This window comes from Gadus macrocephalus, chromosome 1 (assembly GCF_031168955.1).
Source record: "Gadus macrocephalus chromosome 1, ASM3116895v1".
NCBI lineage: Eukaryota > Metazoa > Chordata > Actinopteri > Gadiformes > Gadidae > Gadus > Gadus macrocephalus.
Window position 1 is genome coordinate 24,442,991 of NC_082382.1, and position 18,865 is coordinate 24,461,855.

General features: G+C 42.4%; 2 protein-coding genes across 4 annotated transcripts in view; both read left to right on the top strand.

The window, feature by feature from the left end:
* LOC132459276 (tumor necrosis factor receptor superfamily member 14-like) lies at nt 1-16,496 on the top strand. Of its 2 annotated transcripts, XM_060053682.1 has the most exons (9): nt 1-249; nt 1,879-2,080; nt 2,259-2,384; nt 2,699-2,854; nt 4,334-4,421; nt 14,513-14,673; nt 14,842-14,867; nt 14,997-15,024; nt 15,730-16,496. In XM_060053682.1, exons 2-9 carry the CDS (start codon nt 1,879-1,881, stop codon nt 16,140-16,142), a joined length of 1,200 nt encoding a protein of 399 aa, XP_059909665.1. In that variant the 5' UTR covers nt 1-249; the 3' UTR covers nt 16,143-16,496. The 2 variants fall into 2 exon arrangements, with proteins under 2 accessions (XP_059909665.1, XP_059909674.1); XM_060053691.1 differs by lacking the exons at nt 1-249; nt 1,879-2,080 and adding an exon at nt 4,146-4,229 and having other exon boundaries at nt 2,087-2,384.
* The window catches only part of LOC132459286 (tumor necrosis factor receptor superfamily member 14-like), a 24,212-nt gene continuing 10,525 nt past the window's right edge, over nt 5,179-18,865 (top strand). Inside the window, exons 1-4 of one of the 2 annotated variants that reach the window (XM_060053712.1) lie at nt 5,179-5,640; nt 6,086-6,623; nt 7,479-7,626; nt 18,421-18,558. The gene's annotated coding sequence lies outside the window, so the exon portion shown is untranslated. Of the gene's footprint in view, nt 5,641-6,085; nt 6,624-7,478; nt 7,627-11,526; nt 12,492-18,420; nt 18,559-18,865 lie in introns of those variants that run through there. The other variant, XM_060053718.1, reaches the window with a different exon arrangement.

Genomic DNA, 18,865 nt, shown 5'->3' on the forward strand with positions numbered 1-18,865 from the left:
GGGGTGACGAGTTGCCGCGCGGCGGTGTGAAAGCAGCTTGGGCGGTTGCCGCGCGGCGGTGTGTAAGCACTATCTCCAGGAGCGTGAACGCGCCGAGCCTACTTTTGCAATCTTGTGGTCAACAACCGGAGACGCTGAACGAAAGGAATTCACTGCACTCTGCTGGAAAAGTAAACTGACGGACAACAACATTTTTTTTTTTTCCAGCACCCACGTTGAATCCGTCTTCTAACCGTCATTGATGATAAGGTCAGCAATAATGAAGGCCTTTTGTATTTCTAACTTATTTGTATTCAGTGTGGGCGTCCATCGACCATATCTTTGTTTATGGTAGGCCTACATTTTGAAAACGACGCATGTTGTTTTCTAGACGTTTATTTTGAGAGGTGAAGTATCAGATTTAGAGGTAAGGTTGAAAGTTGTTCCATTTTTCACTGGTTTCAAAGGTGAAGACGTTGATACTTTGTTGTATTTTCATTTTCGGTCAGCGTGTGCACAAACTGTAAACAAACACACGTCACGTGGTTGAACGCTTCGCGTGTCTACTGTCTATTGGACAACATGAAGCCTTTTTTTTTTTTTTTTCAAACAAGAAATAACCCCACACCCACAACTCGAATAATTTCAGATTTTTTTTTTTTTTTTTTGGGAGTGTCCACAATCAATACTATTATAATGCAATTATGCATTTCGTTGAGTGTATTCACCTATAAAAATGGAGGAGGATTTGGGCCACGTCTGTTTGGGACTCATTTGATTCGAGGAAATTGGTTCCCTTAAACCTGGCTGGATGTTTAGTGATGTCTATTGCCTTTAGTACGTTAGTCGTTTTATTATTTTCAATCAACATCTCAACTACAATGGAAAGCAACAAATGTGTCAAAGTTATGCTTGCATGTATAACAACGAACATTCAACATTCAAATTGCAGGTCTCAAATATTTCTAGATTCAATAGCTGCCAGAACATGTGACCCACGAATCAAACCAACATCAAGCTCAACACGGGCCCTTCATTCTACAACTATTCCCTTTTCCATATTTCCCTTTTGGGAATGTCTAACCCTGCGTCCAATACCCGTAGGCCTACTTCATACTATTTAGTATTCCAGAAGCAGTATCGGCACCAAATAATTATGATTGCGGGAGGGGGGGAGGGGGGCAGGGGGTGGATTGTTTATAGCAGTTGCTAATACATTTTGAATCAACAAACAATATCAAAACAAACAAATATTACACACTACAATATGACACGAATCAACCAATCCAATCACACAACAAGCAGCAACGGTCTTCCTCACTTACTGAAAACTATGATTTCATAGTTCAGTTTTGTGACATACAAGTCAGTCCGATGTCTTCACATTATCATAGTATTGATCCTGGGAGGGTCCGCCGCAGCGCCACCGAGGCAGTCGTAGTTGTGGGCGATATGATGTGTGTTTCATGCTTGTTGTGTTAAAATCCGCCAGCCCTAATGTCCCCCGTGACGGGCCCAGGGCGCTCTGCCAAAACCACGAGGCGTCATGATGAGGCTCAGCAACAGGAAAGCAGCCTGGTTCTCTTTTTAACTTCTGCTATCTCCCCGGCTCTTAAAGCCGATTGGCTGTTGGATGATTATGTCCCGTCAGGGTGGAGGGCCCACGTCCTGCAGAGGGAGAACATTCGGTCATTCCTCCGAGTCAGCCGCCCTCATGGCTTTTGATGTGAGCGGCCGTCTTCTGACGAGTTCTCACAACTACGTTTTAATATTTCCAAACTGTAAATTAATTTGGGTTACATGAAAAGGTGTTAAGTAAGCAAATGTGTAAACTTATACTAACACAATGGTTGAAACGTCCCTACTTTATTTACTGCTCGTGGTTTTCTCTCTCCCCAGATGTGGCGGAATGTGGGGCCCATATGTTTGGAAAAAAAAAGCATGTTAAGGCAAAACCATACACCTTATTTTGCTCAATTGATGTTAATTTTGTATTTAGTTTTATTTGATTTAAATATAATTGGCAATGGTATTGCATCAGCAAAGTGTCGCCAGGCAGAATACCAATTGGGAGATGAATGCTGTCCTACCTGTCCACCAGGTAAGAGACAATTATCTGAACTTGATAGAGTTAACGGTCTCAATCAGGTTATAATTTTGTTAAATGCAGCACACAGAATGTCTGAATGAGCTCGTTTACTAGCTTGTATAGATTATTTTGGGATTAAAGTGAATGAAATTGAAAAAGTCAACACAGTCAATGGTTTTCTGTCCAACAGGAATGCATGTTAAAAGACATTGCACAGAATTCACAAGTACATCATGTGCATCTTGCACAGAAGGTACTTTCCAAGATGGCGACAATGGGCGTGAACAATGCTTTTCATGTAAACATTGTGATCCAGGTAAATTTTCATATTTCAGCTTATTGTTTCACAAACCCCTTGATAATATTACAAATATCAGGGTTCAAGACCCTGATGGCGCAGTGATACGTTGCTTGTCATTTAAAACCCTTTCCCCCCTTAAACAAGAACATGAATTAAATTATGTTAAATGAGACACATGCGTTTAGATTAATGAGGGTAACAGATGCCTAGATGCCCCTTGAATGCACTGAATACTCCCCTTCTATTCCTATGAAGTTATTCTAATCTAAGACTTCCTCAGACGACCTTCTCATTCTCTCAGGTCCCTCTGTAACTGTTGTGATTGACAGGTCTCGGTCTGAAGGTGAAGAAGTCGTGTTCATCAACATCAGATGCTGAGTGTGAGGTCCTGGATGGATTCTTCTGTAGTGACTCTAACGGCGGTGGATGTAGGGCCGCTCAGAGACGCACGGTTTGCCGTCCTGGTCAATACATCGGTCAAAGAGGTTGGTGTTCTATATATACTTCACATCAACTTTATTTGACAGTATTTTCTATTTAACCTTTAATTTCTTCAGGACATCTTCCTGAGGTATAGATACTTCTTTAACAACAGAGACCAGACGTTGCGTATGCACAAAACGGGGCTGAAATTGGCATACGTGACTTTCCACGCCAAGGTTGTGATCTATAAAAAAACAACTTCACGGGAGAATGTGCGCAGCCCGAAGCAAACTCTGACCCATGCATACGCATGGTTTGGAGGAAAAGGAGAATTTGCGACACAGATGGTGTGGTGGTGAACTGAAGTCAGACAGAAGAATTGTAGAGTGAGAAGAACGATTATGTTTTATCATCGCCCTTCATAAATTTAATTTCAACACTTATCATGCGTTAAATCTATGTAATCAGAATAATTTAAGTCAACTGTGTTATTTCTGTTATATCCAGAAATATCTCCTTAGAATAGAAAAAAAAAAAAAATCTCTATACTTAATCCCATCACTCCATACTGTCCACTGACGGTGCGACTGCATGGAATAAAGCATCTGTCCAACATGTGTCAATAACATAATATTTTTATGTGACACTGTAAACACATAATCAAATGTCAATCAAATCCCAAATGTGGAAAACCAAGCCACACTCCTCATCACAATCGTTGTCCGTTAGTTTTGATGCTTTTCAAGACAAATCAGGCATTAAAAAGGGGTTATGTTCAAGAACATTTTACGTGGGTGATTACAAACTGATTTTCCAAGGTGTTCTCGGTCAGTCTTATTACCGTAACCCTATAAATACCGAGGTGAGCGCCGTGGTAATGCTGCACCATATGGCTTTTTTGCTTTTCTCAGTACTTCTGCCATTGTTTCCGACAAGACATAATACTTGCATCTGAGTCTGTTTTATATGCAGATCGCATTCATGAGGTCATTTGCATTGACCATATATGGTTAAAAAGGGGCGTGTACAGGGCGGAACGTGAAGCTGATTCAGCTGCGCACACTTGTAGGCAGTCTGTGATTTATAAAGAAAAGATTGCGTACGTTGTGCGTACGCAGGGTTTTATAAATCAGAATATTTTTTGGCGCACGCAAAACTTGTCTTTTGGGCGTACGTACACTTTTAGTAACGATCCCACGCACAGTTTTATAAATGAGACCCCTGAACTATAAACTATAGCTTTAAATATCTACTGATTATATTCAGCCCTATAAAGGGACATCCAGCTTCTTAACATTTAATGTATGGGTTTCTAAATTATTCCATGATCATCTACAAAAGTCTGACAATGAGTGGATAGCCAGAAACACATTCTGAATTACAATTCTCCATGTCCTTGTTCCTTCTTGGAGCTTGCGCCAAACAAATGTGGTGAAGGTAGTTGGATTATTCAACCTCGCCGTGTTTTTCACGAATGTCACTAATACACACTAACTCTTAGTATGATCGTGTTCCAATAAAACATCTATACATTCCTACAGGAACAGCAGATAAAGACACAGAGTGCCTTCAATGTACTCATGGAAAATTCTCAAATGGCACATCATCGTCTTGTCAGAACCACAAAAAGTAAGTAAATATTATAGTTAATTTATCAATACAGAGTTCATTCATGGCACTTTAAGCATCAGGCCTGGGCAATATACCATTTGTGTATTATTGTGGCTTATTATTTGCAGTCAATATGTTTTGTAGTTTATTTTCTACTCAATCAGAAAAATGGCAATAAGATAAACAGCAAAGTATCATAAAAGCTTGATAATCGATCACATGATTTTCTATTTAGTAATTTTCTCCAATGCACAGTGAATTTAGACACAGGTTGATACAGGTTATTAGGAGCAGGTAGGGGTCAGGCATCTAGCTCAATAACCTACCTGTACCTCTACAGGTAGACTGTGGACATTTTGGATAGAACCAAGTACCTTTGGACCAGGAAACAAACAACCAATCTGCTATCCTCCCCCCAGGATAGGATATACACTACACACCCTGAAACTAAACCTGTTGTCTGGTCCTTCTCATTTCAGATGTGAATCTGAGGGACTGAAACTGATGAAACCAGGAACTAATTCAACTGATTCAGAATGTGGAGAACATGGTGCACAGACAGGACTAGTGGCAGGAATAGTAATACCAGGAGTCATACTGGTAATGACTTTAATAATCGCCATTATTCACAGGAAGAAAAAAAAAAGGCAAGTGTTACATTAAACTAACGTGTACCATGGTTACATTAAACTAACATGTACCATGGTTACATTAAACTAACATATGTACCATTGTTACATTAAACTCACATATATCATAGTTACATTAAACTAACATGTACCATGGTTACATTAAAGTAACTTCCCTTTCCCGGGCCACATTGACCAGCTCTGACGGGGGGATCCCGAGGCGTTCCCAGGCCAGTGTTGAGATATAATCTCTCCACCCAGTCCTGGGTCCTCCCCGAGGCCTCCTTCCCACTGGACGTTCTTGGACCACCCCCCCAAGGGATGCGCCCAGTGGGCATCCTACCAGATGAACCCCCTCCACTGACTCCGTTCTAAGTAAAGGAGCAGCGGCTCTACTCCGAGTTCCTCCCGGATGGCTGAGCTTCTCACCCCATCCCTAAGGGAGAGCCAGACACCCTCCTGAGAAAACCCACCTCGGCTGCTGGCACCCGCGATCTCGTCCTTTCGGTCATCACCCACACTTCGTGACCATAGGTGAGGATAGGAATGAAGATCGACCGGTAGATCCTCATCCATGGTCATGGACATCCACCCTTAAACAAAATCAGGTATGTTTTATTACTTTAGTTTGACACTGGAGTGTGTGTGTGTGTGTGTGTGTGTGCACCTATAATGAAAGTGATATTTATTAAATTTTGCACCTTGTTAATAGCTCATAATACATTTATTTGAAGAAATTAATACATTTAAAATAATAAATGTGAATATTTTATGTACAAGAATGAAGATAGGAGATCGATAAGCGGTAAGCTCTTCCTCCAACTATTCCAGTTAACAAATGTGTTACTAAAATAAGCTATAATTAATCTAGACCAAGGGTCTAACAGAACAGTTGAGTTATATCTGGCAGGTAGGTTCAGACCCTTAGTTTTTCCAATAAAAAAAATTCACTTTGGCAGCCTACCAGCCAGAAACCCATAAATATACATCAGTCGTTACAAAACCCTGAGCAGGGACAAAGTTTAGGACTTCTGTCATTTCCTTCTCTTCCAGAACCGAGACTAGGGAGCCTCTATCCAGAACCGAGACTAATGGGGAGCCTCTATCCAGAACCGAGACTAATGGGGAGCCTCTATTCAGAACCAAGACTAATGGGGAGCCTCTATCCAGAACCAAGACCAGGGAGCCTCTATCCAGAACCAAGACTAGGGAGCCGCCATCCAGAACCAAGACCAGGGAGCCGCTATCCAGAACCAAGACTAATGGGGAGCCTCTATCCAGAACCGAGACTAATGGGGAGCCTCTATCCAGAACCGAGACTAATGGGGAGCCTCTATCCAGAACCGAGACTAATGGGGAGCCGCTAGCCTCCCACCAGAGACCCAAGAGAAGAGGCTGGAGTTGACAGTATAGACTTGGCGAAGAAAAAACTCTAGCCACAACACTCCACAATGCAAAAAGAAATGCCGGACTAGGATGGTTTCACGAGGCTATGCCTGCTCTGGATTGACTCTTCAAATGCACGGACCAATCAGATGTGTGGCTAAATACACGGACCAATCATCAGCAGAGTTTGGCACAGAAGGATTTGGTAAGAGTGAAGAGAGTGAGAGCAAAGAGAGTGAGAGCAGTTGCTCAAATTATCGCTCTGTTTATTACACTCCATTCGGATTGAGATACATAGAATAAATGTTCAGAAATGTGCAATACATGTAAACATCAAATCAATATTGAACTATTTTTATATGATTTTTTTACGACCTGCAATATGTATAGAGGAGAGTGGGGTAAGATGACTTTGTCGTTCAACTTACCCTACCATGATCCAGTGAAGTTAAGTTGAGTCTCTAAAGTTTAAAATGGGATTTCAATGTAGTATTACACAACTGACTTGGTTTTTTGTAGAAAACATTGTAGAAAAGCAATTAGGCCAAGAAAGGAGATGGAGAGAGCAGAGCCACTGATGTCAAGGGTGAAAATCCATCAGAGCAGTGGCAAAATACAGAAGTATTGACACGTTTGATATTGTTTAAAGTGAACTTAAGCAAATATGACTTTTTGGAAAAGGAAAATGCTTACAACTTGTAAAAGTCAATGGATGAATCTACCCCCACAACAGCTGCATTGTTATCAATTTGATTGACAGGGGAAATCCTGAAGTAAAGGTAGATGTTTTCATCTTACTTTTCTTATTTTTCCTTGCCGAGAGGACATGAGTAAAAATGGTCTCATCTTACCCCACTCTCCCCTATAAAATGATAAACCGACAATAATGTCATATTTATGTTGAATAAACGTAAAATGACACATTATGTTAACTGTTTTAGCACTATATGTTTTACATTTATATTAAGCTGTTTGTCAACATGTTCAAAATACTGTCTCAATTTCCATTTCCTTCACAGTCAAGTGAAGATGACTACTCACTATGTTCCATATAATTTAGTTGGACTTGTGCTTATACTCCAAGCGACCTTTAAGAATCAGCAACCAGCTGATACATCAGACTGGGTCGATGTCAGATTCTGTTCGGGTCAGACATCAGTGTCACGAAGGCTGCAACGGCTTTGGGACGCAACCTCGATGATTTATCAGTGAGTCGTGCAGGAACATCTGCTGGCGAAATATGTTACTGCACCCCTGGTTTCACTTTGTGTGTGACGCACTTTTCGTTTGAGTTTGGTAGGCAGCTCTCACGTATAGAAAATGCCGTGTCTTTACGTCATTTCTAAACTGCTTATTTCGCTATTTATTGAAGTGGTTGAACCTATTATAGTTTACGGGTTTGACAATGTGTTGTAGATTGTAGTATATTGCCGCGCACTTATATTGAGATCGAATGCGGTTACATGGTTCGAGGCGGAAGGGTTGTGATTCGCCTCATATCAGAAAGTTACGTTGTTCTTAATTTAGCCTATACTATGGAAAAGAAAATGATAGGTAAACAGTCCGTGGCCCGGGTTACCACACATACTCCCACGGCTTTCGTGGACGTTTTGCAGTGATAACGCAACACGGTGACTTCCGCAGTTGGAAAGAAATTGGCAGATTCGGAGTTTGCGGTTCAATAGATCATCACTGAAACATCGTTGCGACACAAATGACACCTCTGGCTAAATGTAGTAACCTAGAGAACCAGCTACAACCTGGTTTTCATCCAAACGAGCCGTCTTTAGAGAACGGTGAATTGCATTGTCTTCTATGAGCTGTCGGCTTTCAGCCGCGAGCTTAGGGACCGTCTGCAAAGTGCAAAACTGAAAACGACCACAATGGTCAAATTTCAATAGCGTCGCCATTATTGACTCTAGAGCCCCAAAACTTGCTCCATATAGGCATGGCCTTATATGGTCTTACTACAACCTTTTAGTTTTGAAAAATATATCTCCTCTTATTTTTGAGGAATTTTTATTATTTGGCAACAATTTCAATAGCGTCAGCATTGTTGACTAGAGCCCCAAAACTTGCTACATAAAGGCATGGCTTCTTTATGGTCTTACTACAACCTTTACTTTGGAAAAATATATCTACTCGTATTCTTAAGGATTTTTTGTTTGCAACAATTTCAATAGCGTCGCCATTGTTGAATCTAGAGCTCCAAAACTTACCATATAGGCATGGCCATATGGTCTTACTACAACCTTTAGCTTTGAAAAATATATGTCCTCATATTTTTGAGGAATTTTTATTTGGCAACAATTTCCAAAGGTTGTAGTAAGACCATATAGAGGCCATGCCTTCATGGAGCAAGTTTTGGAGCTCTAGATTCAACAATGGCGACGCTATTGAAATTATTGCAAACAAAAAATCCTTAAAAATAAGGAGATATATTCTTCCAAAGTAAAGGTTGTAGTAGGACCAGTAATGGCGACGCTATTGAAATTTGACCATTGTGGTCGTTTTCAGTTTTGCACTTTGCAGACGGTCCCTAAGCTCGCGGCTGAAAGCCGACAGCTCATAGAAGCCAATGCAATTCACCGTTCCCTAAAGACGGCTCGTTTGGATGAAAACAAGGTTGTAGCTGGTTCTCTAGGTTACTACATTTAGCTTGAGGTGTCATTTGTGTCGCAACGATTTTTCAGTGATGATCTATTGATCCGCAAACTCTGAATCTGCCAATTTCTTTCCAACTTGACGGAAGAGGATGAGTGTCGCTGGAGATATGAAAGCCATAAAGAAAAGCGTTCAGTTCAACCGTTGGCTATCAAGGAGACAGATTTCTGAATACGTATCTCAAATAAAACTATATCTCAGGGTCTTTTTAATTGCTAATGAATAGCCTTCATTCAGATGTACTGTCTATATCAAAAACGTAGTCAGAAGATCCTCTTAAGGGCCTTCACCCTGAGCTGTGTTGTGAATGTTTCAAATTCAAAACCAAACTGTTCACGTCATATGATAACGGTATCATGTATTATATTTTAGGGCTATAAACGGACACAATGTGGCCCCTTGAAAGCCTGCGTTTTGGCTCAGCACTTGTTAATCATTACATAACAGAGCAGGGATAGAGTGTTTCTTTCTGTGACTGGTTGTGTCCTCATCTCCACCTGAGAGTACCCAGCTGCAGAGCTGCTCCACTGGGCTTCAGTCTTCAGTGAGTGTAGCTGCATGTGGAGGCTGGATGTATGTCCTGACTCTCTTCTGCCTTCTCTCCCATGACTACATCGCTAAACTACAGTGACTCTCCTGCACCAACCGGGGACCAACAAGAACATACCACAACTACCCCTGCTGCAACTATAGATGATCATGACGGTGACCAGTCTGGGTTCAGCCCCACACATAATGGCCCTCATTTATCAAACGAACGTAGAAATGAGCGCAAATCTGAACGCATGATTCATCTTACGATAGGACCCACGTGAGATTTACGAAACCTTCGTATCCCACCAATCCCAGCGTACGAAGGATCTTGGTGTTGATAAATACGGCGGCTGAGATCGATCGTAATTAACGTAACACGCCCATATAAAAGCACGTCTTCAGAAGTCTCGCCCCTAACTTTTACGACATGGAGAAACGTCCAACGGTAAAATAGAGGAATTTTTCCGAGACCCAAATGGAGACGCTCGGGTCACTGGTGGATGCGAACCGTCTGGTTTTATTTGGTAGCCTATAGCTGGCATTAAAGGCCAGCAAAAGAATGCTATATGGAAGGAAATAACTGTTGCAGTGAATAGTGTTTCCAATGTTCGTCGGGCTACGGAAGAGGTTTGTTAATTAAATTAATTAAATAATAAATTAAATGTACAACTTCTGTTATCCAGCTTAAAACATTTCACATATATGCTATTGTTTGCATTCCGTTAAAGTTATTTAATTCCGAATAAGGTGAAGAAAAAATGGTCCGACATGAAGCTCAGCACCAAAAAACGTGTTGCGGCTGTGAAGCCGGCCAAGCAAGAAACGGGAGGAGGCCGGTGCAGTGCGACTGCAGCGTAACTCACCGAGATGACTCTGACCATGTAGTGCGCCCTGATGTAGACGATGCCCAACGTTGCTATTTTGGAAAATAAAAGAATCGTGCGTGCCCCCAGGCCATCGGGCTACCATGTTCAGGATTGACATTCTGGCATCGCAAATAATCGGAACATTAACTGAATGGTAGCTTTTGCGGTTGATGTACGCGTAATCATTAATAGATGGTTCATACGCACATGGGTACAATCAACCGCACCAATCACATTTGGAAACCTAGCAATAGCATAAAAATCCCGTTTGATTCCAGTTTGCTGATCGTTATTATATGGGAATTTAATATAACGTTCGGAGAGGGACATTATAGCTGCCAAAACTGCTGGCATGGTTCGGCTAATACTTGGCTGGGAAATAGCAGACCTGTCCCCGATCTCCCGCTGCAAGATCCCGGTGGCCAAAAATCCCAAGGTAGAGCAAACCTGCACAGGTATTGCGTTTGATCGCCTAGTTTCTCGCCTTAACTGTGGCTCCAAAGCATTGCATAGCTCCATCAGGAGATGCCTTGGGAGACGAAAACGACTCAAGAGCCATTCATCGCCCTCCTTAAAAAAATCGGCGCGGTCTCGAAAAACTCTCTCGTCTGTGCGTTGAGGTCCTTAACAGAGCCAGATCTGCCATCGCTGAGACACGACCACCTATTTGGCAAAGCTCCTGTTAATATAGACAGCTGAATAAACATTTCACCTGTCACATTCTAATTATTTTCATAGCAATACTGTTTTTAATTAGGCCTGACTTGATTGTAATTGTTTGAACGCTGGGCTAATTTCAATTTATTTAGTAATTAATACAGATGTTGAACATGGGCTACTTGTGCTGCACTATTCATCATTGAAATACCCGTATGTTGCGCCAAAAAAACTTGCGTACACGAGCTCAGACCTGACGTGAGATTTCATCGCAGCCTGCGCTCACGTTCAAATTGATAAATGCCAAGCTCAACGTTGAAATGAGCGTACGTCCATTTTACGCACGTTTTCTGTCGTACGCTCGTTTGATAAATGAGGGCCAATGGATCTGTGTCACTCACAGTTCCTGAGAACTGATCGTTCTCAGGATGTTCTGCGAACGATCAGTCTGTCCTCATCAGGAGAGACCTTTGTCAAAGTTGCCCATCAACAGAGTAACACTATTGATGGTTAATGATATTGCAGGAGACAAAGAAAACTCGGATGAGGTTGTTACCTGTTGTTTCCAGTCCCTTCCGCCCACCATTGTATGTTGTAAGTCCTGGCACTTAATGTGCACACTTATTTTTCGCACTTAATGTACGTTGTACTTATTCATAGTACTTAATTGTCTAGCATCTGCAGTAGCTGCTATCACTGCTGTATACGGGGAATGGGTTAGCCTAGCGAATGTTAGTAGGCTACTTGGTGCTCGTTAGCACTCGGTTCTATGAAAATGTTTACTGTACCGACAGCGATATATTGTTTCACTTCTTATGACAAATGCACTTATTGCAAGTCGCTTTGGATAAAAGCGTGTACTAAATGCCCTAAATGTAAATGTAAAGTCTACTGTATATTTCCTGATGCCAGCTTTCTCAGGAGAAGAGCTCTAGTGAAGTTCCCTGAAGAGGTAGAATCTGTATTGCCAAGAATTACTGATGGCCACAACACCAGGGGCCAGGAACAGGTTAGCCCCAAGACCAGGGGCCAGGAACAGGCTAAAGTAAAATTTATTTTTATTTGTACCACGTTGGTCATTTTAATGCTCTTACACACTTGATTACATTGCTACTTTATTCTGATTACCAATTTATGCATTGCACGGTCTTGCTGTGAGTGCAATACGATGTAAAGTAGTGTTTGTTTTCGAGCTGGTTTGCTAGCTAACAATAAACCACGACCAGCCAGGTTCATTACACAATCAGAAGACCAACTGGAGCCAATGGATCTATAAAAAACGGGAACGCTCCGTATGACGTCGTACAACTCGGATGTCCTGCTTTGACTCCAGCCAAAACTGAAAGAACACGGTAAGCGACATATGGTTTAAAGAGTCGTGCGGTGTCTGGGGCACGAGAGTTGCGAACTCCGTTAACCCGGTCTCCGTCTGGTCATTCCTGTGCTGCGCACCACAGTAAATTAGTTAAAGGGTCGATATTATGCCGCCAGGTGTGAGTGTGATTAGCCGTTACAAACAGTTTGATAATCTGCCCTTTCCTGTGTTTTAGTGACATCACAAGTGGGCGTGTTCACCTAGATGTCTGTGCTGGATAGATCAGTCTACCAGCCTAACCAGTGCAAATGTTGTTTATCTATCCATCATACATCTTGATGCCCACTTGTGATCACTAAGGCCCAGGGAAAGGCAGATTTTCTAAAGGCTTGTGACGGCTAATCACACTCATACCTGGTGGCGTAACATCATCACCCCTTTAATGCAACGTTTTCTATCGATGCCATGGTGATTCATATGGACGCTGCAAGGCCTGAAACGCAGCTTGCGTGTTGTTTGAATAAATGTCTTTGCGTTGTGCAGAGTGCAGTCATCTGAGCTGCCGTGTTCAGAGCCATTATGTGACTAATGGTGTTTTTTCAAAATTTGATGACCCAAAGTCAGATTGACGTTTATTCTTCTTTGGGATGGATTAGGACGACGTGTTTTCTTTCACTTTGGTCCCGCCGAAAGAAACATATTCCAACGGTTCCTTTTTATAAATACATTTTGTTCATCAAGATAAAGAGCGTGAATGCGAACAGAGCTTGGCACAGAATAATTTTTCCACGGGGAGGGAGGGAGAGAGGGAGGGAGGGAGAGAGGGAGGGAGGGAGAGAGGGAGGGAGAGAGGGAGGGAGGGAGAGAGGGAGGGAGAGAGGGAGGGAGGGAGCGAGAGAGCGAGAGAAAGCGAGAGAGAGCGAGAGAGAGAGCGAGCGAGAGCGCACCCTCAGTAAATAGTCGTGCAGTGACGTCGGCTGGCGAAATATGTAACTGCACCCCTGGTTTTAGTTTGGATATGACGCCGTTTTTATTTTGAGTTTGTTAGGCAGCTAGACTCAGAAAAGGTCATTGGCACTGCTATTTATTGAAGTGGTTGAAAACCCATCTGAGTGTGACCATGTATTGTTGAGTAGCCTATAGTAGGCCTATGTACTGCTGCGCACTTATATTGATCTAATGCGGTTCGAGGCGGTTGTGAAATCGACTGGTAACAGAAAGGCTGAACCATTTTGTGGCGACTCCTCCGAGGTCGCGCAGGGGATCCTGAAAATTGGGGTTATCAGTTGACCAAAGGGGCTTTTGTGAAATTGTTTTGTTGTTAGGTTAAGTGGGTTCAATGGATTCGGGGTTGTGTGTTGTTTAATGTTAACATGTTTGTGTATCGTTGCCGACTGACTATAACATGTTTGTTCGCTGGTTGTGCTGTCGTAGTGGTGCGGTGTAAGAGGTGCGGGAGTGTTTACAGTTTGTTTGTTACAGGAAGACGCTCGTGTTATTCGTTGTTGTTGATTCTGAGGACTCTGATTGGCTTGCATGGCTTTATCCTTCTCCCTACACTGCCGCCCATAGGTTTGGCATAGTTATAATCTCCCAACGGCGTATTTATCCGTTTTGATGTAAACGACAACTTTTTTGAAAACGATGTTGTGTGCACAATGTTATTTTTGAAAACGGAGGGGGGGAAATATTCGTTTCTATAAATACCCTGCTACGTATAAACGTGGCCTAAGTAGCCACAAACCAATCAACACACATTAGCAACAGGTGTGTTCACAAACTCAGGGGATCACAGCAATCCAAAGAAAAGCAGGAAGTAGCAGGGTGGAGTCGAAAGTACATTGCAATCCAAAACAAACAGAAAAGCACATGACACTAACTGACCTACAAAATGTAAAAAAAAAAAAAAAAAACACATGTTGCTGAAAAAACAGGAACTTAAACATCAGGATCCCTTACACAAGGAGTCCAACACACAATCCACTATCCTGTCCCCAGGATAATAGAAACACTACACACCCTGAAACTAAACCTGTTGTCTGGTCCTTCTCATTTCAGATGTGAATCTGTGGGACTGAAACTGATGAGACCAGGAAATGATTCAACTGATTCAGAATGTGGAGAACATGGTCCACAGACAGGACTAGTGCCAGGAATAATATTAGTCATACTGGTAATGGCTTTAATAATCTTCGCCATTATTCAGAGGAAGAAAAAAGGTAAGTGTTACATTCAACTAACATGCATCATGTGACATTAAACTAACAGGTGTCATAGTTACACTAAACTAACATGTATCATGGTTACATTAAAATAACATGTATCATGTTGATGCTGAATGATATTGACTGCTGTCCTGACATGTTGATGTGTTTATCTCTTTATAGCATTTCTTTATAGAAGACATGTGAAGGTAAGTGTTATTACTGTTTTGATACAGAAAACAATAATATGTGTGACCTTAGCTGGCAGTGGTGGAGTTATAGAAGATGACCTTGTCATGAACCCAATGTTGATATTTTATTCACATTTTATTTTATAGCAAAAGGGAATAGCCGACTATAAACCTGGTAAATTCTTATTCCACATGTTTCACTTTGTTAATGAGTAACAGATCATGTATTAATATATAGTGATTTGCAAGGGTTATTGACTCACACCAAGTCAAATGATATCGCTGTGATTCAAAACATTTCATCTAATTGTACCAGAGAGTCAGAGCCTACCTAGCAGAGGGACCAGAGTGGCAGACCTACTGAACAACATCATCTAGATATTAGATTATAGAATGGAGCTATCCATGTAAGACACTACTCTCATAAGTGGGGGTGATGTGGCCAGCACAACGTCAGCTCATTGGTGTTTATAACGTAGCTCACTGAGTCGTCATGACGACACAGAGCAGGGACAAAGGGTACTTCTGTCCTTGTTTGACGACGATAATTGCAGTATTCAGTCTGTCTTCTGTGTAGAGGCTCATACAGAGTGGAAACATTATAAAATGCAACGATTCAAAGTGTATTCAGTAGCTTACTCCTCTGGTTGTTTTTGTCTAGTTGTGTTTCTGGTGGTGTGTGTGTTTGTGTATGTTTATAGCTGTGTCTGTCTGGTTGTGTGTTTCTTGTTGTGTGTGTCTGGTTGTGTGCGTCCGGTTGTGATCTCCACCTGAGAGTACCCAGCTGCAGAGCTGCTCCACTGGGCTTCAGTCTTCACTGAGTGTTGCTGCATGTGGAGGCTGGCTGTGTGTCCTGACTCTCTTCTGCCTTATCTTCCAGTACCTGCTAGTGACCGTCCTGAACCAATCAGGGACCAACATCAACAGGCCATAACTGTCCCTAATAAACCTATGGATGATCTTGAGGGTGACAAGAGTCCGGGTCCAGTCCCTCCCTCAAGCCCCACACATAATGGATCTGTTACAGTGTCAGTCCTTCAGGAGGACCATCAGCCTGTCCTCATCAAGAGAGACAGTGGAGCCTCCCAGTCCACCCCCATCAGTCTGGGTCCCCCCTCCCCCTCCCAGTCCAGCCTCCACAGTCTGGGTCCCCCCTCCACCTCCCGGTCAGCCAGCAGGTCTTATGTTCGCTCCAAATCCGTACCAAGTCACTTTAAATTCCAAAGTCCCAAGTTGACCAGTGACCGTGTTTCACTAGTGATGGATTATGACATTGCAGAGAAGTATTGCTAGTTCTAGAAAATCTTCATCAACCTAAAAGTGAATCTGATGACTGAAACTCAGAAACTAAAGGAGGAAATACACCAGTCTGATTCCTTCCTGATGCCAGTTTTCACAGGAGAAGAGGCGTGGTGTGTTTAACATCATTATTTGATCAATCCTCACATTATTCTTCTATATGTGGCTCACAGAGCAAAGACAAATGGTTGATAAATAGTGTGAGGTGTGCTCTGTGAGGCGACCTGGGATATGATGGGTAATGTTAGGAATGTCTTTATGGAGATGTTGGGTGAGAACCACTTGTTTTCGAGAGTGAATTTCTTGTATGAAACTTTTTGATGTTTTTATAAAAAAATGTACACTAACGATGACGCATACATTTTTAACTCATGATTAATTTTGTAGAGAATGAAGCTGTGGTTCCGTGCTAAACTTTAAGTGCTATTATGTATTGGAGATGCAAGAATTCAAGTGCTAAACAGTGTTTCTCAGCTCCACTTTAAGTGAAACACGGTCTGCTACTCCATGGGCCTCTACGGATTCTGTTTTTTGCTTAGGAAATTTCCTTTCCTAACGAGATGACCTCGAAAAAGGTTGTTCGAATTCTAAAAATGCTTAGTGTTACGGCCGTCAGCCGACCGCATTGTCTCCCCTCCCTCTGTATGCGATACCCCTCATGGTTTTTCCCCTAAAGCAGCTCAAGTGGGCGGGTCCTTCCGTCCCCGGAACCAACCAGAGAGCGACGGCGCCGTGGAGGCATAAAAGCCTGATGCGCCCTGCAAGCGGGGCAGACACCTGTAGGGAATCTAGGCGCGTAGTCGCATTCGTTGAGAGCAAGAGGTTACGTTTGTGTGTTCCCAGATTTGGGCCAGGGTAAGGTGAATCCCTCCGTACTGATGTTGTTTATTCGCACTCTCATTTAGGTTTGTCACTGTTTAGCCACACTAGGTTTAGGGGGTGCTGGTCATTTGTACTTAGTACTTAGTTCGTACTTAGTTATTAGACAGGTAGCTCCATTTTATTTTAAGGAGTTCTCTTTTGGTTATATTTGTTTCTTTGCTTTGACAGCACCTAGCGGCCCATTTCTGACGATTGTAATGTTCTATTCCCTTGTTGGGTTATAATAAATACCATATTTACAACCCCAATCCATCGGGTTGTGTGTGTGTTACTTCCCTTTTCCCCCTGAACGAGTAGGGGTCGTAACACTTAGGAAAGGTGCCTCGATGCCACCACCACCGAGCCGGTCCTGTTGGTGGGTTGGTTCGTGTGTTGTTTGATTGACACGTGGGTGTTTAAATAAAGGCAGCTCTCGGAGTCGTGCGGTGTCTGGGGTCGATATTATGCCGCCAGGTGTGAGTGTGATTAGCCGTTACAAACAGTTTGATAATCTGCCCTTTCCTGTGTTTTAGTGACATCACAAGTGGGCGTGTTCACCTAGATGTCTGTGCTGGATAGATCAGTCTACCAGCCTAACCAGTGGACTGTAGCAAATGTTGTTTATCTATCCATCATACATCTAGATGCCCACTTGTGATCACTAAGGCCCAGGGAATGGCAGATTTTCTAAAGGCTTGTGACGGCTAATCACACACATACCGGCTGGTGGCGGTAACATCATCAAATATGTAACTAACTGCACCCCTGGTTTTAGTTTGGATATGACGCCGTTTTTATTTTGAGTTTGTTAGGCAGCTAGACTCAGAAAAGGTCACTGGCACTGCTATTTATTGAAGTGGTGGAAACCCATCTGAGTGTGACCATGTATTGTTGAGTATATGTAGTGCCGCGCACTTATATTGATCTAATGCGGTTCGAGGCGGTTGTGAAATCGGCTGGTAACAGAAAGGCTGAACCATTTTGTGACGACTCCTCCGAGGTCGCGCAGGGGATCCTGAAAATTGGGGTTATCAGTTGACCAAAGGGGCTTTTGTGAAATTGTTTTGTTGTTAGGTTAAGTGGGTTTAATGGATTCGGGGTTGTGTGTTGTTTAATGTTAACATGTTTGTGTATCTTTGCCGCCACCGTCACTCACTGACTATAACATGTTTGTTCGCTGGTTGTGCTGTCGTAGTGGTGCGGTGTAAGAGGTGCGGGAGTTGTATAACTGCTGAACCTGGGCTCCCGTCTCTCCCGTGCTGCTCGCCACAATATTAATTGAATAGCCTATGTATAACAAAGACCTATTCATACAGAGTCTATGTATTCACCACACCAGAGGGAGGTTTTTTGAGGCGGTGCTGTAATGGCAGAAACATATTCCCTACATTTGCAATGTTGTGATCAACAGATTAACCCGGACACGCCTACAGAAGGGAAGGAATTTACTGCACTCTGCTGCCAAACTGAAAGAACACGGACGTTTATTTTTTAATTTGCAAATTACCACCCGCGTTAAATCCGTCTTCTAATCGTCATAGATAATAAGGTCAGTAACAATGAAGGGCTTTTGTATTTCTAACTTATTTGTATTCAGTATGGGCGTCGATCGACCTTATCTTTGTTTATGGTAGGCCGACATTTTTTAAACGACGCATGATGTTTTCTAGACTTTTCTTTTGAGAGGTGAAGTATCACATTCAGAGGTGAAGTTCAGAGGTGTTTCAAGGGTGAAGAGGTTGATACTTCTTTAAATTTTCACTTGTTTCAGAGGTGAAGTTGATACTTTGTTTCATTTTCACTTGTTTCAGAGGTGAAGTTGATACTTTGTTTCATTTTCACTTGTTTCAGAGGTG

Bases quoted from the DNA above. Each gene is read 5' to 3' on its own strand.
- LOC132459276 (XM_060053682.1), top strand. From the start codon at position 1,879: ATGTGGCGGAATGTGGGGCCCATATGTTTGGAAAAAAAAAGCATGTTA. The intron at 2,081-2,258 runs GTAAGAGACAAT...TCTGTCCAACAG, and splicing joins CTGTCCTACCTGTCCACCAG to GAATGCATGTTAAAAGACAT. The intron at 14,674-14,841 runs GTAAGTGTTACA...ATCTCTTTATAG, and splicing joins TATTCAGAGGAAGAAAAAAG to CATTTCTTTATAGAAGACAT.